The sequence below is a fragment of the Schistocerca nitens genome, chromosome 4 (genome assembly GCF_023898315.1).
Source record: "Schistocerca nitens isolate TAMUIC-IGC-003100 chromosome 4, iqSchNite1.1, whole genome shotgun sequence".
In the NCBI taxonomy this organism is placed as follows: domain Eukaryota; kingdom Metazoa; phylum Arthropoda; class Insecta; order Orthoptera; family Acrididae; genus Schistocerca; species Schistocerca nitens.
Genome location: NC_064617.1, coordinates 579,058,986 through 579,075,953, shown reverse-complemented (window position 1 = coordinate 579,075,953; position 16,968 = coordinate 579,058,986). Strand labels below are relative to the sequence as shown.

At 43.8% G+C, this 16,968-nt stretch overlaps 1 protein-coding gene across 1 annotated transcript in view; it reads left to right on the top strand.

The window, feature by feature from the left end:
• The window catches only part of LOC126252451 (solute carrier family 22 member 7-like), a 105,863-nt gene that overhangs the window by 52,765 nt on the left and 36,130 nt on the right, over nt 1–16,968 (top strand). The window contains exon 4 of the mRNA XM_049953345.1: nt 815–1,036. Coding sequence (XP_049809302.1) covers nt 815–1,036 — 222 coding nt within the window. The remainder of the gene's footprint in view (nt 1–814; nt 1,037–16,968) is intronic.

Below are 16,968 nucleotides of genomic sequence, written 5' to 3'. Positions count from 1 at the left end.
TGTGGTAGCCCGTCCTACTCCCAGTTCAGTCAGATATGCCTACGGCAAGAGTTCTCGGTCAAAAATTTGAAGAAATCATTTATAATACAAACGAAATGATTTGGTTCCACCGACTGTTTCAAGTCTGAAATATCTATGAAGTATATTTGCAGACTGAAGCAACGAAAGAAAATTTGTACCAAGTTCAGGATTGGAACTCGTCTCTCCTGTTCACTAGGCAGATGCGCTAACCACTACACCACCCTGGCAGAGTGACTTTGCGTAACCGCATGGACACTACTGTAGCATGCCTCCCTCAACAATCCAAATTCCCATTTGGAGAGCCTCTGCAATCCTGTTCCGGTTCAGGGCGAATACCAGGTGGGCTCAGGTGTGAATGGGAATTTGGATTGAGGAAGGAGGCATTCTAGGGTAGTCCGTGCAGCTGTGCAAAGCCTCTGCGCCAGCGTTAGCACATCTGCCTAGTCAGCAGGAGACCCAGTACAAATTTTCATTCGGTGCTGCAGTCTGCAAACACACATGGCAGTTGTAACACATTTTGCAAAGCCTATCGGGCCTGTAAAGTTAGTGATTGATACAGCATTACCAAATCGCTCCCCTGAAGACGAAGATAACAGAAAATTCTGAAAATATATAAGGCTAATGATTGCGCTTTCGCATCAGGGATAAGATCTTCAAATAGAAGGGCAGGAACTATGTCACCCTGCCACAGCCAGGCCCAACAGTACACCTCTCCTCATTCTCATTTTCGCGTGTCACCTGTCTCTTGCAGTGAGGGGTTCCTGGAGGCAGCGCCTATGCGCCTATGTTGCAGGTGGTTCCCCGAGTCGCCGCGCTGGCTGGCCTGCAGGGGGCGCCAGGAGGAGGCGCTCAGCCTGGTGCAGCGCATCGCGGCCGCCAACGGCACTGCCGTGCCTCCGTTCACTCAGAGGGTGCTACGCAATGTGGCCAGGAGCAAGCGCGACAGGAAGGGACTGCTCAGCATTTTCTCCAGCTGGAACCTCTTCAAAAATACAACAGTACTCGTCATCGTCAGGTAAGGAACATTCAGTGGTGCGCCTGATAAGTTCACTGGACGACCCCCTAAACGAGCGCATCGGTCTATCACTGTAAATGGCGGAGAACTGGTATCAGGTAATCACGTGATCACCTCCAGTGATGAAGTAAGAAATGGCTGTGTGCGTATGCCAGTAGATTAGAGTAGATTAGATTAGTACTTGTTCCATAGATCATGAATACGACAAATGGCTTGGTTCAAATGGCTCTGAGCACTATGGGACTTAACTTCTGAGGTCATCAGTCCCCTAGAACTTAGAACTACTTAAACCTAACTAACCTAAGGACAGCACACACATCCAAGCCCGAGGCAGGATTCGAACCTGCGACCGTAGCGGTCGCGCGATTCCAGACTGTAGCGCCTAGAACCGCTCGGCCACCACGGCCGCCCAGTATTTCTTACATTCAGCTTGCAGTTATAAATAATAGATCTGTAACAGAACTAGCAAGTTGAAGGGCTAGGAGGAAGTGGGTGTGACATTCTTTTGAATAACTTCTCTTTATTACAATTTTAAACACAGTAAAGATTTTAAAATCCCAAAGTCATTAGTAAGAGAAATAGTTAATATAATGTTTGACACAATAAATGATGATACTGATAATAACACACAATTTCAAACAGCTGATTCCAATGACTGAATGAGTTGCACACCCCAACTAGTACACGGATAAATGATTTTGAGAAGGCACCACCTTCAGTCATGAACAAGACTACCACAAAAGTTCTATACCCAAGGCAGCCCACACTACGTGTCTGCTTATCAAAAGAACAAATTTGCTTGCATGAAAAAGCACCGGTACAATAACCAGACACAGCGTCCCCTAAAATATATCGGGTAAGTCTCTCACCATCGCCTGACAGGTTTCAACACCAGTCTTACTTAACCACTTACAAAAACATAACAAAGTTCATTTGCACACACACCGACCAAAAGGTTAACGCGGTGGTGCGGCGAGCGGCGTGCTGCAGGAATACGAGTCGACTCATCGACCCTTGCAGGTGGACGGTTGGATTCCAAGACAGGTCGCGATGTGGCCGGCAAGCTGACGGCGCCACACTCGCACCGCTCTCGGCGCCGCGCCACAGCAAGTCCCGACGAGGCAACGCCGGCATTAAAGTCGTTGCAACTCGTGGTGACTTAGTGTCTGCACAACATCAAATGATAGAGCATTTCAGTTTTGTTTGTATGCCAGTGTGCAAAGGAGGACTTCGAGACGACCAAGAGCGACTGAAGAATGTGTTGAATGAATGAGTCTTTCACGTGTACTTCCAAGAAATCCGATGGGGAGGTTAGTCGTGAATTAGCAGTTCCAGTGACAACTATGTGGAGACTTTTAAGCAGACGATTACAACTACGTTCTTAACGTTTGCAACTGTTACAAGCTCTAAACCCTACAGACTATGGTTTAACTGCTAACTTTGAAACGAAATGATGGTGCACGGCGGTGAAGACTTTCTGGATCGTATCGCATTCGGTGATAAAGCGACGTTCAGCTAAGAGGAAATGTGAACACACATAATATTTATATCTGGGGTCAGAAAATCCCCACGAAATGGTTCAGTGGCAACTAGACTCCCCTAAATTGAATGTTTTTGTGCGCCATATTCCAGCGGAAAGTTTATGGGCCTTTCTTTTTCGGTGAAGAAAATGTAACTTGTGTTTCTTATCCTGATGCGCTAGATTTATGGCTCTTTCCTCGATTGGAAGAACCTGAACCATAGAACTTCATTTGTCAGGAGGATGGTGCCCCGCCTCACTGGCACAACTCAGTAGGCGATTGGTTACATGACTTTGCACCCGACCGCTGGATTAGACGCAAGGGGCCAGATGATAGAGCTTCTTTTGCATGACCTCCACGTCCACACACGATCTGACACCATACGATTTTTATCTTTGGGGGTTCGTAAGGGACCATTGTGTCTGTCACCGCTCCAGCTGATCTACCCAACTATGGAAACAGCATTGTTGCAGCCATTATTCCAGATACACTGACGTGTCTGAGTTGCTCTTTCATTTCACAAGTTCAGCATAATAATGTTACAAAGTATTAAATCCTATGTATTCATGTTGAAACACACTGTATTATGATGATTTACTTAGTTTGATCTATGTTAGCATTAGTTTTTATCTCTGTTTTTAATGTTAATATCCGTTGCTCGTTCGTTTTGTCTATGTACCATTGCCTTTTTGCCTAAAACGCTACACTTTGTTAAATGTCTGAGAGTTATTTAGCTTGACAGCTTACTACAGTTCATTCATAGTCTACAATCTTTTTAAATTTTGTAAGCACTCGGATCAGTTCAGATTTTCCGTATCTTCGCCAATAACGACGTAAGTTTACTTCCTTGTACACCATTGGCCTCGCCCGCGCTGTGACCCTCCTCTCAGCCGTGGTTGGCTTTCATAGCGTGCAGAGATGTTCGACAGCTGACAGTGTGAGAACAGTTTTCAGTTCTTTCTTTCTCCTTTGTCCACTCATTCATATGTTACATTATGCCTGCTTGATTTTTGGGTCCTTTCCTCTGCCATCTCAGGTCTTGTTCTGCCTAAGATGGAGTGATTTGTAGCCTTTGAACTCATTGCTCCGACAACATATGATGCATGACCAAATACAGTAAGTGAGCCGCCATGTTACATTAGCCTGCTCTTATGGTTTTCCAGATACTTTATATTTATTATTATTTTTCTTACCTCCACTCCGTTCTGTGCAAGTTTGTGTATCTGAAGATGGGGTTTAACCTCCAAAAACCGGTAGTGGATTGAATAAATCATTAGTAAAATTAAAACGGATCTCTTTAACTTAATTAGCCTTGTCAATGAGAGTTTCAAACCAGGCTCATATCGCCGAGTCAGTAAATGTAGGTTCACCTCAACCACTTTGGGAACACATATTGGGAAGGGAACGTCATGGCTTTGGACATTTGGAGTCGAGAAGCTCGCATAGAGCCAAGTCTTAGGGTTATACCATGACTTTCGTCAACTAATTCAGATTGTCATGAACATGAATCAGAGCGGTATACCTCCTATGGGTAGACCTTGCGCCTACCGACTCAGAAACCAACGTTACACCTGAGGGAAGCGGTTACATAACTCTTTAGGAACCAGCCTTCCTGCAGACAGAACAACTCAACCATGATCTCCCTGACCACAAGACGGTATCCCAGGCGACAATAGAGGTCGCTGGCATCGTGGTCGTATTCTCCTCCACGGGCCATGTCACTTAAAGTATTTCCTACGGTATCCTGGTGCCCGAGCTGCATTTAGGCTGGCGCTCAAGCCACTGTGAATGGGCTTTCTGTGTAAGGCGCTGAATGCAGTCGCATTCCGCCAGTCAGTATCTCACGCTGGAGCCGCCGCAACGACGACGCCGTGTTCCATGTAGGTGATCAGAAAGTGGACTTGTAAGATTTCTTGTCTTTACTTCTAACGCAGACTTGCCTGTGTTTCTTCATAGTGCAACGTTGAAACTTCAACTCGTACTGCGCACAAAACTTTTACCGTGCCATCAGGACTTTAACTTTTGCTGGGATAGTGCACTGTGTATTTACTAATTAGTGATATTTCTAGCAGCGTATTTTCTTCTTAAAGGCCTTTAGTCTTCAGACAATACCGAGGGTTTATTCGTTCTTCCAAGAAGTAACTGTTTTTGTTCAAGCCTTTGGTCTCCCTCATATTACTATTTTACTTCTTACTCCATTAATTCAGAAAACATTTTTTTTCAATACTGTTAATTCCTTATTCGAGAAGTAACTGTCTTTGTAAAGCGATTAATTCTTACATTGTATTAAAATTCACGTCGAAGAACATGCATTTTTTTCTTGTTAAATGAACTTCGTTCTTACCAAATCTATACGAACATTTCTAGACTGCCAAACCAGGCGGAAATAACAATATCTACGGCAATTCTGGACGACTTTGTTTATATTTGTGCCATCACGTTACCGGGGTCATCGATCTTATGATGTAACCATACTTAGCACTGACATTCTGCCCTTTCCCCCATCTACCTTTCTAGTCAACTACAGTGTAGTGTCAAAAATAAAAGTGCCAATAAAAAAATCAAAGATTGTGTTAGTAGGAAATCAAAAACCCACTCACTTTCTCGTCCTCCTCATTCCTGTCGCCAGCCGATCAAAAGTTTCAAGATGCGGAACTAGCTCAATTGTGCTATATACTCAACCGCCCTCTGCCTCGTCTCTATCTAGTCACAGTGAGGTATTAAAATGACGCTTAAAATGGCGTCGCGTTACATTATTTCCGAAAGATTTTTACATTGTGTGAGGCTTTGGGTAAAATTTATGTCGTTTGTCCTAGTTTATAATTTATAAGTTGGAATATTTGGTACGTCTTGTGCGATTGTTAGATATCACAGTCTTTTACAACGGTGCAGACAGCCAGAAAGCGATGGAGAACGTACTCCCCATAGTCTTCATTCCACAGGACCACTTCTCAGCTCTCTGGGCTCTCTAAGCATAGTGCAAAAGGATCAGGAACCACGACGATAGAACCGCGGGACTGCTACGGTCGCAGGTTCGAATCCTGCCTCGGGCATGGGTGTGTGTGATGTCCTTAGGTTAGTTAGGTTTAAGTAGTTCTAAGTTCTAGGGGACTTATGACCTAAGATGTTGAGTCCCATAGTGCTCAGAGCCATTTGAGCCACGACGATAAATGTCTGCTATCGTCTACTGAAACAATATATTACCTGTAGGAAAGAAGCTAATACGCTCCTGTTTTATTGAAAGACTGAAAAGTGTGGTAGCAGTTGCCTCATTCTGCATTCCTCTGAAAAGTATGGTAGCAGTTGCCTCATTCTGCATTCCTCAGCACCTTTAAAAATTTTCCCAAAACATTTGGCATGCCAACATATTGGCCCTCTTTCTAACATGCAACTGACGTCAAGTTCCACCCACTGATTCAACGCTTTAAGTCGCTCACACTCATCCACTCCGGTTGCCCTTTCTCACTCATTCATTCAGGCCAACTCATTATTATCTCGCTGTGTGTGTCTATCATTGTCTCCAGTGTCACAGCCCCAGTCCCCTTCGTTCTGTCCACAACTACTGTCTCCTGTCTCCTTCTTATTCTCTCTTGTTGCTACTATCTCATTCCTTCTATTATATCCCGCCTGGGAGGCGGCGCGTGGGTAGGAACGGGAAAAGGTAATGCAATTCGGTACTGCTAGAACGTGGTTTACTGGTGCAAAAACAAGGTGATAAAACGATTACATAACTTTTTACGTAGGTGCGATGCTGAAGCGAAGTGTCCTGGCTGGCTGCACCTGATCAAATGGACTGAAGCAGTCGCGGAGCTCGTAGAGCTCGACAGCACCGGCTAGAGGGCGCTGTCTCTCGTAGTGCCAACTTGAGAAACTATTTCGTAGCATCGTTGCTATCGACACCACACCTTCTTTCCTACTGTTGCTATCACTTACGCTGTTGCTCTCTCTCTTCCTCGTTGTTATACCCATATATTGTATTCTGTCTCTTATCTTCACTAGCTCTCGGCCACTTTCTCTTTATTCCGAGCTCCCCCTAACACTGTCCCCGTCACTTTTATTCCTAGCACTGTTCTGTCACTGTCAACAATGTACCACTGCCACTGTATCCCTCTCTTTCCCCCTCTTTCTTCCTCTCTTCCGCTCTTTCTACAACACACACTGCGTCCTATCTTCCAGTATTTATTACTTTCTCATCTCTTTGCTACTGCCACTGTCTTCTTTTTTCTCAGCATAAAAAAGCTCGAATATGTCCACATGCCAAAATTTTTTAAAGATGCTGAGGAAGGTAGAATGAGGCAGCTGGTACCCCACTTTTCAGTCAGTCTTTCAAGTAAACAGGAACATATTGTCACTTTTGTACTTCAATAGGAACATATTTCCTTGGATCCCCTTCTTTTACCTGCTGCAGCAGGGCATATAATTCATATTAAAAGAAATGTATTGGTCAGTAAAATTTAGATAGTTTAGTTATATGAGACTGAAATAACGCAAAATTAATTTCACATCTCAGACCAGATCTTATGTGCAAAAATGTTTTGCATGTGCTACATTACTATAACAAGGGGATTCCATAAAGGACACACTGTACAATCAAAAAATGTTGAAATGTGTGTGAATTCATATTGGAGCAAACTACTGAGGTCATCGGTTCCTAGACTTAAACACTACTTAAACTCACTTATGCTAAGAACAACACAAACACCCATGACCGAGGGAGGACTCGAACCTCCGGCGGGAGGGTCCGCGCAATCCGTGAAAAGGTGCCTCAAACTGCGGGGCCACTCCGCGCGGCTCGTTACTTTAAAAAACTACGTTTTGCGTTACACCGGATTTTATGTGCGTATTTCACTTGTACAAGTAGGGTAACTTTGGATCTCTGTACCTTGGAAACGGATAAAGATATCAAGAAAATTTCCAGAGTTATTCGAGATCGGGGTTTTGCGAATATATCGCAAAAATTTCAGCCATTTGATGTGCATAGCCTTCTTTGAACCCTCGACTGGATTTTGGTCCCCTAGTGATGTAGAAAATACAGGCTCTGAGCACTATGGGACTTAACATCTGTGGTCATCAGTCCCCTAGAACTTAGAACTACTTAAACCTAACTAACCTAAGGACATCACACACATTCATGCCCGAGGGTAGAAAATACAGTAAAAAAGGTAGGGTTTTCTGATGAACACCTCATGACCTAGTGGTGGCTCCATACGTCCCATCAAGTCCACCGTAGGTCACATAAAACGTAAAAATAATCAACCAATTCGCCACATTTGTCTTTAGGACAGTGACACTAAGAAGCTCCTTCTGTTCGGTGATAAAATGGTCCCTAGCCCAACGGTTATTCAAAACACTTGACCCCCACCTTTCTGTCACCGACAGAACACGACGTATGAGAACCGGAAAGTCCTGTTTTTGTGCGCGGCATTTTGGAACTTTCTAAATACGTAAGCTGTCCCCATGCACACCGGTGATCAATGTTCGCACGTGTAAAAAAATGGTTGTTCAAATAATTTTTTCTTGTCGTACGCAGCACTCGAAGCAGCACAGAGACGATACCTGCTGTCTGTTGCCATTTACGAAAAGTGGAGAATAATCTCGGACACTTCACACGCAGTTTTATATAATGCAGCGTGTGGCACACAAAACAGAACATGGAGAACGAAATTCTGGTTTTACAGATAAATACATATTGGAAGTAATTTAACTTTTACAACAGTTACCAGTCACAAGCGATGTATCATTCGAATGAAACACAGTATTGTCAAACATTATTAATGGCATCTGAGACGTACGCGGACACGAACAGATTCACGGCGGAACGTAGCACATTCCCGCATGATTGAGAACGATCGAATAACTTCACAGATATTTTTCTTTTTCTTTATTGTATTTCGATTTCCTCTCTCATCACGTGCATCCATTGATGTCCATTGTGCATTTCGAAGGACTTGGGTAATTCCAGCACGTCCAGCATTGCTACAGAGTGCTTCAGGAACACTCTTCTGAGTTTAAACACTTCTGCTGGCCACCAAACTCCCCAGACATGAACGTTATTGAGCATACCTGGGATGCCTTGCAACGTGCTGTTCAGAACAGATCTCTACCCCGTCGTACTCTTAAGGATTTATGGACAGCCCTGCAGGATTCATCGTGTCAGTTCCCTCCAACACTACTTCAGACATTAGTCGAGTCCATGAAACGTCGTGTTGCGGCACTTCTGTGCGCTCGTGGGGGCCCTACACGATATTAGGCAGATATACCAGTTTCTTTTGCTCCTCAATGTATATGCTGTGTGCAGACGGTGAAGGGAATACTTGTTCCAAAACTGCTGTCACCTCAGCCAACAATGCCCAACCAGCACCCTTTATGGTTGCAAAATTATTTATATTGTGGTTAATAACTCATAAATTTTGGACTCCAGAGTTTTCCAAACGGAACTGACAGTAGATGGTGGACTGTAAACCGTCTCCATTTTAATTTTGTACCTTTTCAAATTTATCATATTATATTGAAACTTAGTACCAATTTATTATTAGAAATGATGAATTTAATGCTATCGTCTTGGCTTTGTAGCTTAATGACACAGATTAACTAATCAAACTTGTTGAACAAAATTTAGGTATAAAAATTGGTTTTACCTTAGTAATTCAAAAAGTAAAAGAGATAGCTTTCTGAAAACGTCTGCCATGTGTTTGATAAACTGTATCTAATTCCCGAAAAGGAATTTACTAGCTTCAATTTTACGTCACTTTAAGAATTATACAGAAAGTGGGATTTCGAAGTAACTAATTAGTTGAAACTTCCTGGCAGATTAAAACGGTGTGCCGGACCGAGACTCGAACTCGGGAGAGCACTTGTCCGCGAAAGGCAAGGTGGACTCTAAAGGCAAGTTCGAGTCTCGGTCCGGCACACCGTTTTAATCTGCCAGGAAGTTTCATATCAGCGTACACTCCGCTGCAGAGTGAAAATCTCATTCTGGGAACTAATTAGTTAGCCATGTGGAGATTCACGTAATCATTGTTTTCATAGTCTCACATAACCTGACAAACTTTTGAAACAATATTTAATCATCTAATTTCATGTAATAATTTGGCGAAACACCTTTGTTAGTGGCTTACATCATGCGTGATGTTCTCTGTTGGGCTGAACTTGGCTGAGCGACTGGAAAAAAATCAATATTTTATTCGCCTCCTTAGCACTGGCTTGCTTCCTCATAGTAGGTCTGATGTAATGTTAAAGGATACATAAAAATGGTATCAAGTTATATTATCGTATTAATACTGATGTAAAACTGCGTGCATACACAAACCTCTGTTTTCAATCAGTGTAGAATTAAAATTGCTATTTTCCCCTTAATTGCGCACATGTGTGCACACCTACAACCAACAACTGACGCCCACAACCAACATCTCTCCCCTCATGCACACACTTCTGTACTTAATTTGTCAAATACTGTAATCTTACCCATGTGATTTCCCCCCCCCCTCCCCCCCCCTCTCTCTCTCTCTCTCTCTCTCTCTCTCTCTCTCTCTCTCTCTCTCTCTCTCTGCCTCTTTCGCATGATTAAATTTAATCTCACATTTGCCTCATCATCGAAGGTATATACTCACATTGGGAAGTGATCAACAACACGGTGATCCGCCCAGACTGGAAAGCAGTGACAGGATAACGAGGCATCGACCAGCCTGGACTCGAACAAATGTCCCACTAGGGAGGCTGATGCCCTCAAGACGAAAATCACCCAGTAAGTGACCTATCGACGCAAAGTCGCCAAGTAGTCAGCATACATAGTTCTGTCTCCTCGGATGCCTATAGCTTCTGGAGCTAGTCACCAGACTAGCTACAGTCGAATTCAAACGGGTGGGTATACTGAATGAAGCTTAATTTACTACGTCCCAGCTAGTTCCCCATGTCTACATGTGCTGTCTACTATCAAGGAATCCATCTGCCTTTGCAAATCTGCATTACTGTCTTATATGTTCCATCAAAGACTCAATCGCTTCCTGACAAGTCATTTCTCGTGTTTGTAATCCAGGCATTTGACAGCTACTAAAAATGCTGTACACTTAAAATTTACCAAAAATTCAAAGAGAACCACTACACGCATTAAGGTGTAACAAGAAGAAGAAAGATATCAAAATTTATGGCGAATAACCAACCACCTCCATTTCATACATTAATGTGCTTTGTGTCCATAATGCTGGCAAGTACTACATGTAACAGTTATTGATTGTATACAGTGCAACTCACGACCCGATGAAATATGCTGTTATCGCCTCACTGGTCATATTTAGTTGTTTCTATAGTTTTCCCTAAATTGCGACAAGTCTACTGTCCTTCAGATTTCGTAAATTGCACCTTCTGGTGCACATCTTCCTACCATGGTTGTTGTGCACAATAAAGATACAAAAAGACCAAAAATGTAAGGCGTACTCACCACACTCGGACCGAAAAAATTGAGCGCCGGAGCGGGTGCTGACGTCACAAGTGGGACACTTTTCGGCGAATGGCAGGCGCTGACGTTGCAGCCAACACTTCCGCCATGAGAAAGTTAGGGTTGCAAGGTGACCCCCAGGAGTGAGGAAGGAATCAGTTGTTCACATGTCAGGATCGACCACCGCTTCCTTCATGTGGACGTGCGTTTAGAGTGGTGATTGCTGTAATGGAGCGTGAGATCGCTACTTTAGTGGAGGCCGTTGGACCCAAGGTGGTGATGTGGGCCACAGAAGCCCGGTGTGCTGATCTAAGCAAGCCCGCCAGGGAGGCAGCATGCACAGGCAGAGTCGCCCACTGATGTTAGCAAGGCTAAAGAAGCTAACAGAGACAGTGTGCCGCAGATTGTGAAAGGTACTCCGCAGTGTCCTTTCTGAAGGACACGCTGTGGCACTTAACAGAAGCAATTCAGGGAAACCACACGAAATCTAAATTTAGAAGGCCAGATGAGGATTTGAACCATCTATTCGTACCTCCCTAATGCGAGTCCATTGTATTACCAATGTGGCAGCTTTAAACGTGCTTCTGCGAACACCACATCAAGCGAATTACATAAAATGATAGCCATGAATTTTTACTGTCGATAGAGCTGATTTTGTTTTCTTTGCTGCACTTCCATCCGTTTCACTCAGGGTTAGGCCAGTTCCGTTGTTTATAGTGTGCGAGGGGCAGTCAGATAAAAACCGAAAACTCGCCACAATGGGACCATGGAATGGTTCCATTCAAAAGTAATCACCACACACATTAAGACATTTCCAAGCATTTCTCTTTTCATGTCGCCAAAGATGTGAAAATCACATGGTGAAACAACCGGGATGGACAAGTGATGTTACAGAATTTCCTAACCAAATCGCTGAAGCATAGCCTTTGTCCAATTGGCAGTGTGAGGGCGGCCATTATCGTACATTTCGATGATTCCGTCAGACAGCATTCCTGGGCGTTTGACTTTATAGCTGGTCGTAGGGTCTGCCAACTGACTTCATAGCGCTGCGAACTGACCATAGTTTCATGCTCGAGGAACTCGATGAGAAGAGGGTTCCTGTAGTCAAAGTAGCTCATCTTGACCTTACCGGGACTTGTGTGAACAGTTCTGCATTTCTTTGGTGGAAGGGAGATGGGACGTTTCCACTGTTAGCTTTGCTGTTTACCCTCAGGCTGCTGGTACGTGTCGGATGGAATCACCTTGCTGCACGATAACGCCTGCCCCCACGCTGCCAATCGGATGGAGGCTACGCTTCAGCGATTTGGTTGTGAAACACTGCAACATCCTCCGTATAGCCCGGATCTTTCACTGTTGATTTTCATATCTTTGTTTACCTGAAGGACGACGTGCATGGACGTCCGTTTCTGTCGGAAGAGGAAGTGCAAGACTGGGTGCAAGTATGAATCCATCAGGGGCCGACCGTGTTCTACAAAGCAGGAACTGATCATCTCGTCTCCCACTAGGATAAATGTCTTAATGAGTGTGTTGTATACTGTAACTGGGTTTTCTCTTTTGATGCTAGTCAATTGTCAGGATGAGCATTAAAAGGGCATTTGATTCTAAAGCATTATGTCAGGGTGAAAAACACTAAATAAATTACTTTTTCTCTCTTAACAACATGTGGGCAGGGTGTGTTCTTCCTTGGCTCGAGTATGAGGTAGAATGAAACAACATTTTTACATAAGATAACTTTTATTGAAAGTTTTGTACAATGGTTTCCTTACGCGATTGTTCTGGCTGGGAGAGCAGCAGTTGTGTCGTTTGTGAAGCCTTCAGCTTGCGTGAGCGGCGGCGTCTGATTACGCCGGGCGGTGTGTATCTCGTGTCGCCGTTTCGCCCAGTTGACTGGAGACGCGCATCGTGCTGTGGCCCGTTTAATTATTGAGAACGAAGTCGTGAATCAGATGGTGACACCTTGGATGTGGCGTCCCAGTGCTTCTCTCTCTATGTGGCCGCGTGCGTCGGCCAGCGGTGCGGCGCGGCGGGGGAAGGCCAGTGTCCCGGACTCGAACAACGGACTCCAGCTTGCCAGTCTTCGGGTGTCAGATCTTCATCACCAGCTCACAGATGACTGCTGATGTGAGACCATCTCCTTCCCGTCCTCACGAGTCACATGGGTACGTAAAAATCAGTCTTCAAATACCTTCTAACTTCTGTCTTCTGGCGGCGAGACTGCTGCTTGCTATTCCATTACAGCGGCGGACTTGGTGCTTCTGTGTACGATGTAGTCTCTTCCTGCATGACGGTCTTCAGCACCGAAACTGAAATGAAAACTACTCTCGGGCCCACTGCGTCTCGCGTATTTATTTACTTCAGTTCACTGGAGGTGAACGACTTCACGGTCATTGCCTCTTCTGTCACATTGAAAAGCTTCTCGAAGAATCTTCTTAACGTCGGTAATGGCTCTTGGAATGTAGGCGAGGGCCTTTGATCACATGTGACAATTGAGGAACACGTGAGCCGGTCATTGCCTCTTCTGTCTCGTTGAAAAGCTTCTCGAAGAATCTTCTTAACGTCGGTCATTGGCTCTTGGAATGTAGGCGAGGGCCTTCGATCACATGTGACAACTGAGAAACACGTGAGCCGGCCGGGTGATGCCCTGACGGCTGAATCGACAGCCTCCGCTTATGTGGGGAGGGCAATGGCTTCTCCTGAACGTGCTGACTTCACGGTCATTGCCTCTTCTGCTTTGCCCGCTGTTTGCCAGTGTGTAATTCTTCTAAACTAAACTAAGTTTTCATTTATTTTCTGATTTCTACTTCACTTCACACTGATTTCACTAATTTATTTACCTATCTTAAGTACCACTCAACAATACTTTTGAATGGAACCATACCATGAACACTCTGCGACCACTGTTTGGTTTTCATTTTACCACCCATTATATAATTAGTTAATGCATCATATATTCACACAAATTTCAGATGAGTATAATGTATCTTATTTGCCATCAAACAAGTCTAAATGCTTTTTAGCACTTTTAACGTGAATGTTTTTAATTGATCCTTTCAGATAGATGAGTGCGTTAGCACGTGACCTCCGGGTTTCACGGAGGTGCCCTGGATCGAATCCATCTGAGGGGTTACTAAAAGGACCGGTGTGTTGATCAACCTGCGTGAGATTTTTAGGCTGTTAATCACTTCTGAGTAGGTGAATACCAGGCTGGTTCCTACGTCCCTCCTTAGTCAAACGATCCGCAGACATTTAGAAAACGCTGTCATACTTGCACGTGAAACAACACTAGACGCAGGCAGATGGGTTGCATACACAAATTTCGTCTCAGCGGGAAGTCGTGGAGACTGGAAGGGAATCCAATCACTCGCCAGGTCTAGTGTTGCCCAATCCGAAAACTGACATGCTGACCTTTTGAGGTTACGGGGTAAGACTAGCAAAACGGAAATACAGAGAGAATGTTTTAATTCGACAGGTTTCTTGGCACCCATTGAACTGAAAAATTTGTCATAACCTGAACGATCTGTGAAATGTGGTGGACAGGTCCTATCAAGATCTTTGCAACGTCAACTAATTACTGCACTATTAATTTTTGCCACGTTCTTGTCCACTGTAGATGTTCTGTGAGTGCCCTGGACGTGCATAAACTACAGTGCATGCAGGATCACATTTGAGTAGCCCATTTTTTTACAATAGAAAATGTAGGGGAAGAATCCATCAATGTCTAATATAACTGCTCTTGTACTCCTATACGCGCTGCAGTTAAACCTCCTAAAAAGAAGTAATTTATTACAATGCAAATTTAAAATTTCATCTAGCTTTGGCCAACACTTAGCACTTTATTGATTACGCAAACACCACACAAAAGCAATACAACTCATGCTTGCATATATTCACACTGTTCCGACAAACTTCAAATTGGTATTCCAGGTACAAGGATTCCTGATATTCTTAGAAATTCGAAAGGAAAAAGCACAGTTAATGGAAGATAAAGAGACAACAGTCAGCATTAAATTCAGCCATATGAGAATCGGACGGTGCTTCTTTCATGAATACACTTTCGTAGCTTCATTGTCCGTTGGACGATACCCGTTCGTGACACGATTAGACCACTGGAAGCTCTTCGCAGATTAACATTTTATGACAGACTGGAGCCTTTCGTTACACTGCGATGGACACCATTCCTTTCTTCCAGGAACGGAAGTCCAGCAGAGCATGAAAGCGAGCTTCTGTGGCATTTAGAAAGGAGAAGAAAAGTTCTACCAGGTTGAAGTTGTGAGGTTAGGATCTCCCCCTTTCGCTCACCGCCTCGAACCACGGACTTGAGCGCGAAGGCTTGCTTGCTTGCTTCAAAGGCACAGAGAGCAGTACCATAGTTGCAACCATATCACAGGGTATCTGTTGAGGGGACAGACTAACTCATAATTCCTGAAGAGGGGTTGCAGGCTCTTCACTCGGTTTGTAAAATTGCCCAACATGGCCTCGATAGGCTGGAACTGCTAACGGCGGAAAGCAAGGTAAAATTACAGTCGTTATCCTTCCCGAGTACTGTCTTGACATCTGAGCTCTTAATATGCACACAGCTACTTTTTTTCTTCGATGGCTTCTTCACGTTTCTGTTAGGTCCATTTACCTTTCCCGCTTCCTCTAGAGCTTTGCTTCCTCACTCTAAGAATTTCTGCTTCATCACCTTGCACTTTCTGTGAATGTAATTTTTTAACGTCTGAACGTAGTATATTATCCAGTTATATCTTCTGGACCTCGTCTTTATGCCTATTGCGTCCTTTGCTGCCTTCACTGTTTCACCGCTCGAGGTTACCGATTCGTCTTCTAGTGTGTTCCTTGTCTCTGGTTCTATCAATCTTTGCCCAATGCTCTGTTTGAAACTCTCAAAAAACTCTGGTTTTTCTGTTTATTCTGGGCCCAGCTCCTTAATTTTTTTACGTTTTACTATTTGTTCAGTTTTAGTCTGTAGTTCGTAAACAATAATGATCAGAATCCACATCTGACCTGGAGAAATTTTGCAGTTCAAAATTTGGTTTAGAAACCTTTGCATCACCGTTACATTACCATTGTCTAAACTATGATACCTTACTTTGTATCCGGATCTGTTCCAAAACAACGTTTTTCTTATGATCCTTAACCTATGTGTTTAGCAATTATTGTGTTACGCTCTGTGCAAAATTCTGCCATGCATCTTTCCGTTTAATTTCTTTCCCCCACGCCATGTTGAACAATTTTTCTTCCTATACCTTTTCCTGTTTCCCATCACAATTAAATTTTCGTCATACTTGACGATCTGAATAACATCTTTTACCTCATTATATATTTTTTCAATGACTTCATCTGCAGCGCTAACAAAGGCGCAAAATTTTACTATGAGTGTTGGTTTTGTATCGATGTTGGCTACGATAATACATTCACTATGCTGTCTGTGGTAGCGCACCCTCATTTTATTCATTATTAGACGTTTTACTGCATCAAACCTATTTAATCTTTCATTAATAACGCTATGCCATGGACCTTCTGAGGTGGGCTGGCTTTCACGCCTCTACCGTACAGGTAGCCATACAGTAGGTGCAGCCACCTCACAGGGGTATCTGTGTAGTGGCAAAAAGGAATACAGCTCTTGAGTTAAAAAGTTTGTATTCCGTTCAGTTTCGATTTTTGTCTGGCAAAGGAAGCCTATTAAAATATCCTTAATGGCGGTCTCCTCAAGTAGCTACGATACGATATTGCAGTTCCTGTGTTCAGAAGTATGGTATTTATCCGTCGACATTGGCCAAGCGACTTTCAATTACAACGTCTCCCCTGTACGGAAATACACTCAATGGATACAAGAGCGCTGGTTATAGACGGAAGTTTGGATCTGGTCGTGAAGCGTGCGGGAATAGCCTTATAGTTAGACACCCGCTCGCGATAAGCGGGAAATCCTGTCCTGCACAAATTTTTGTCGTCGTCATTCCATTACACAGCTCACAGTT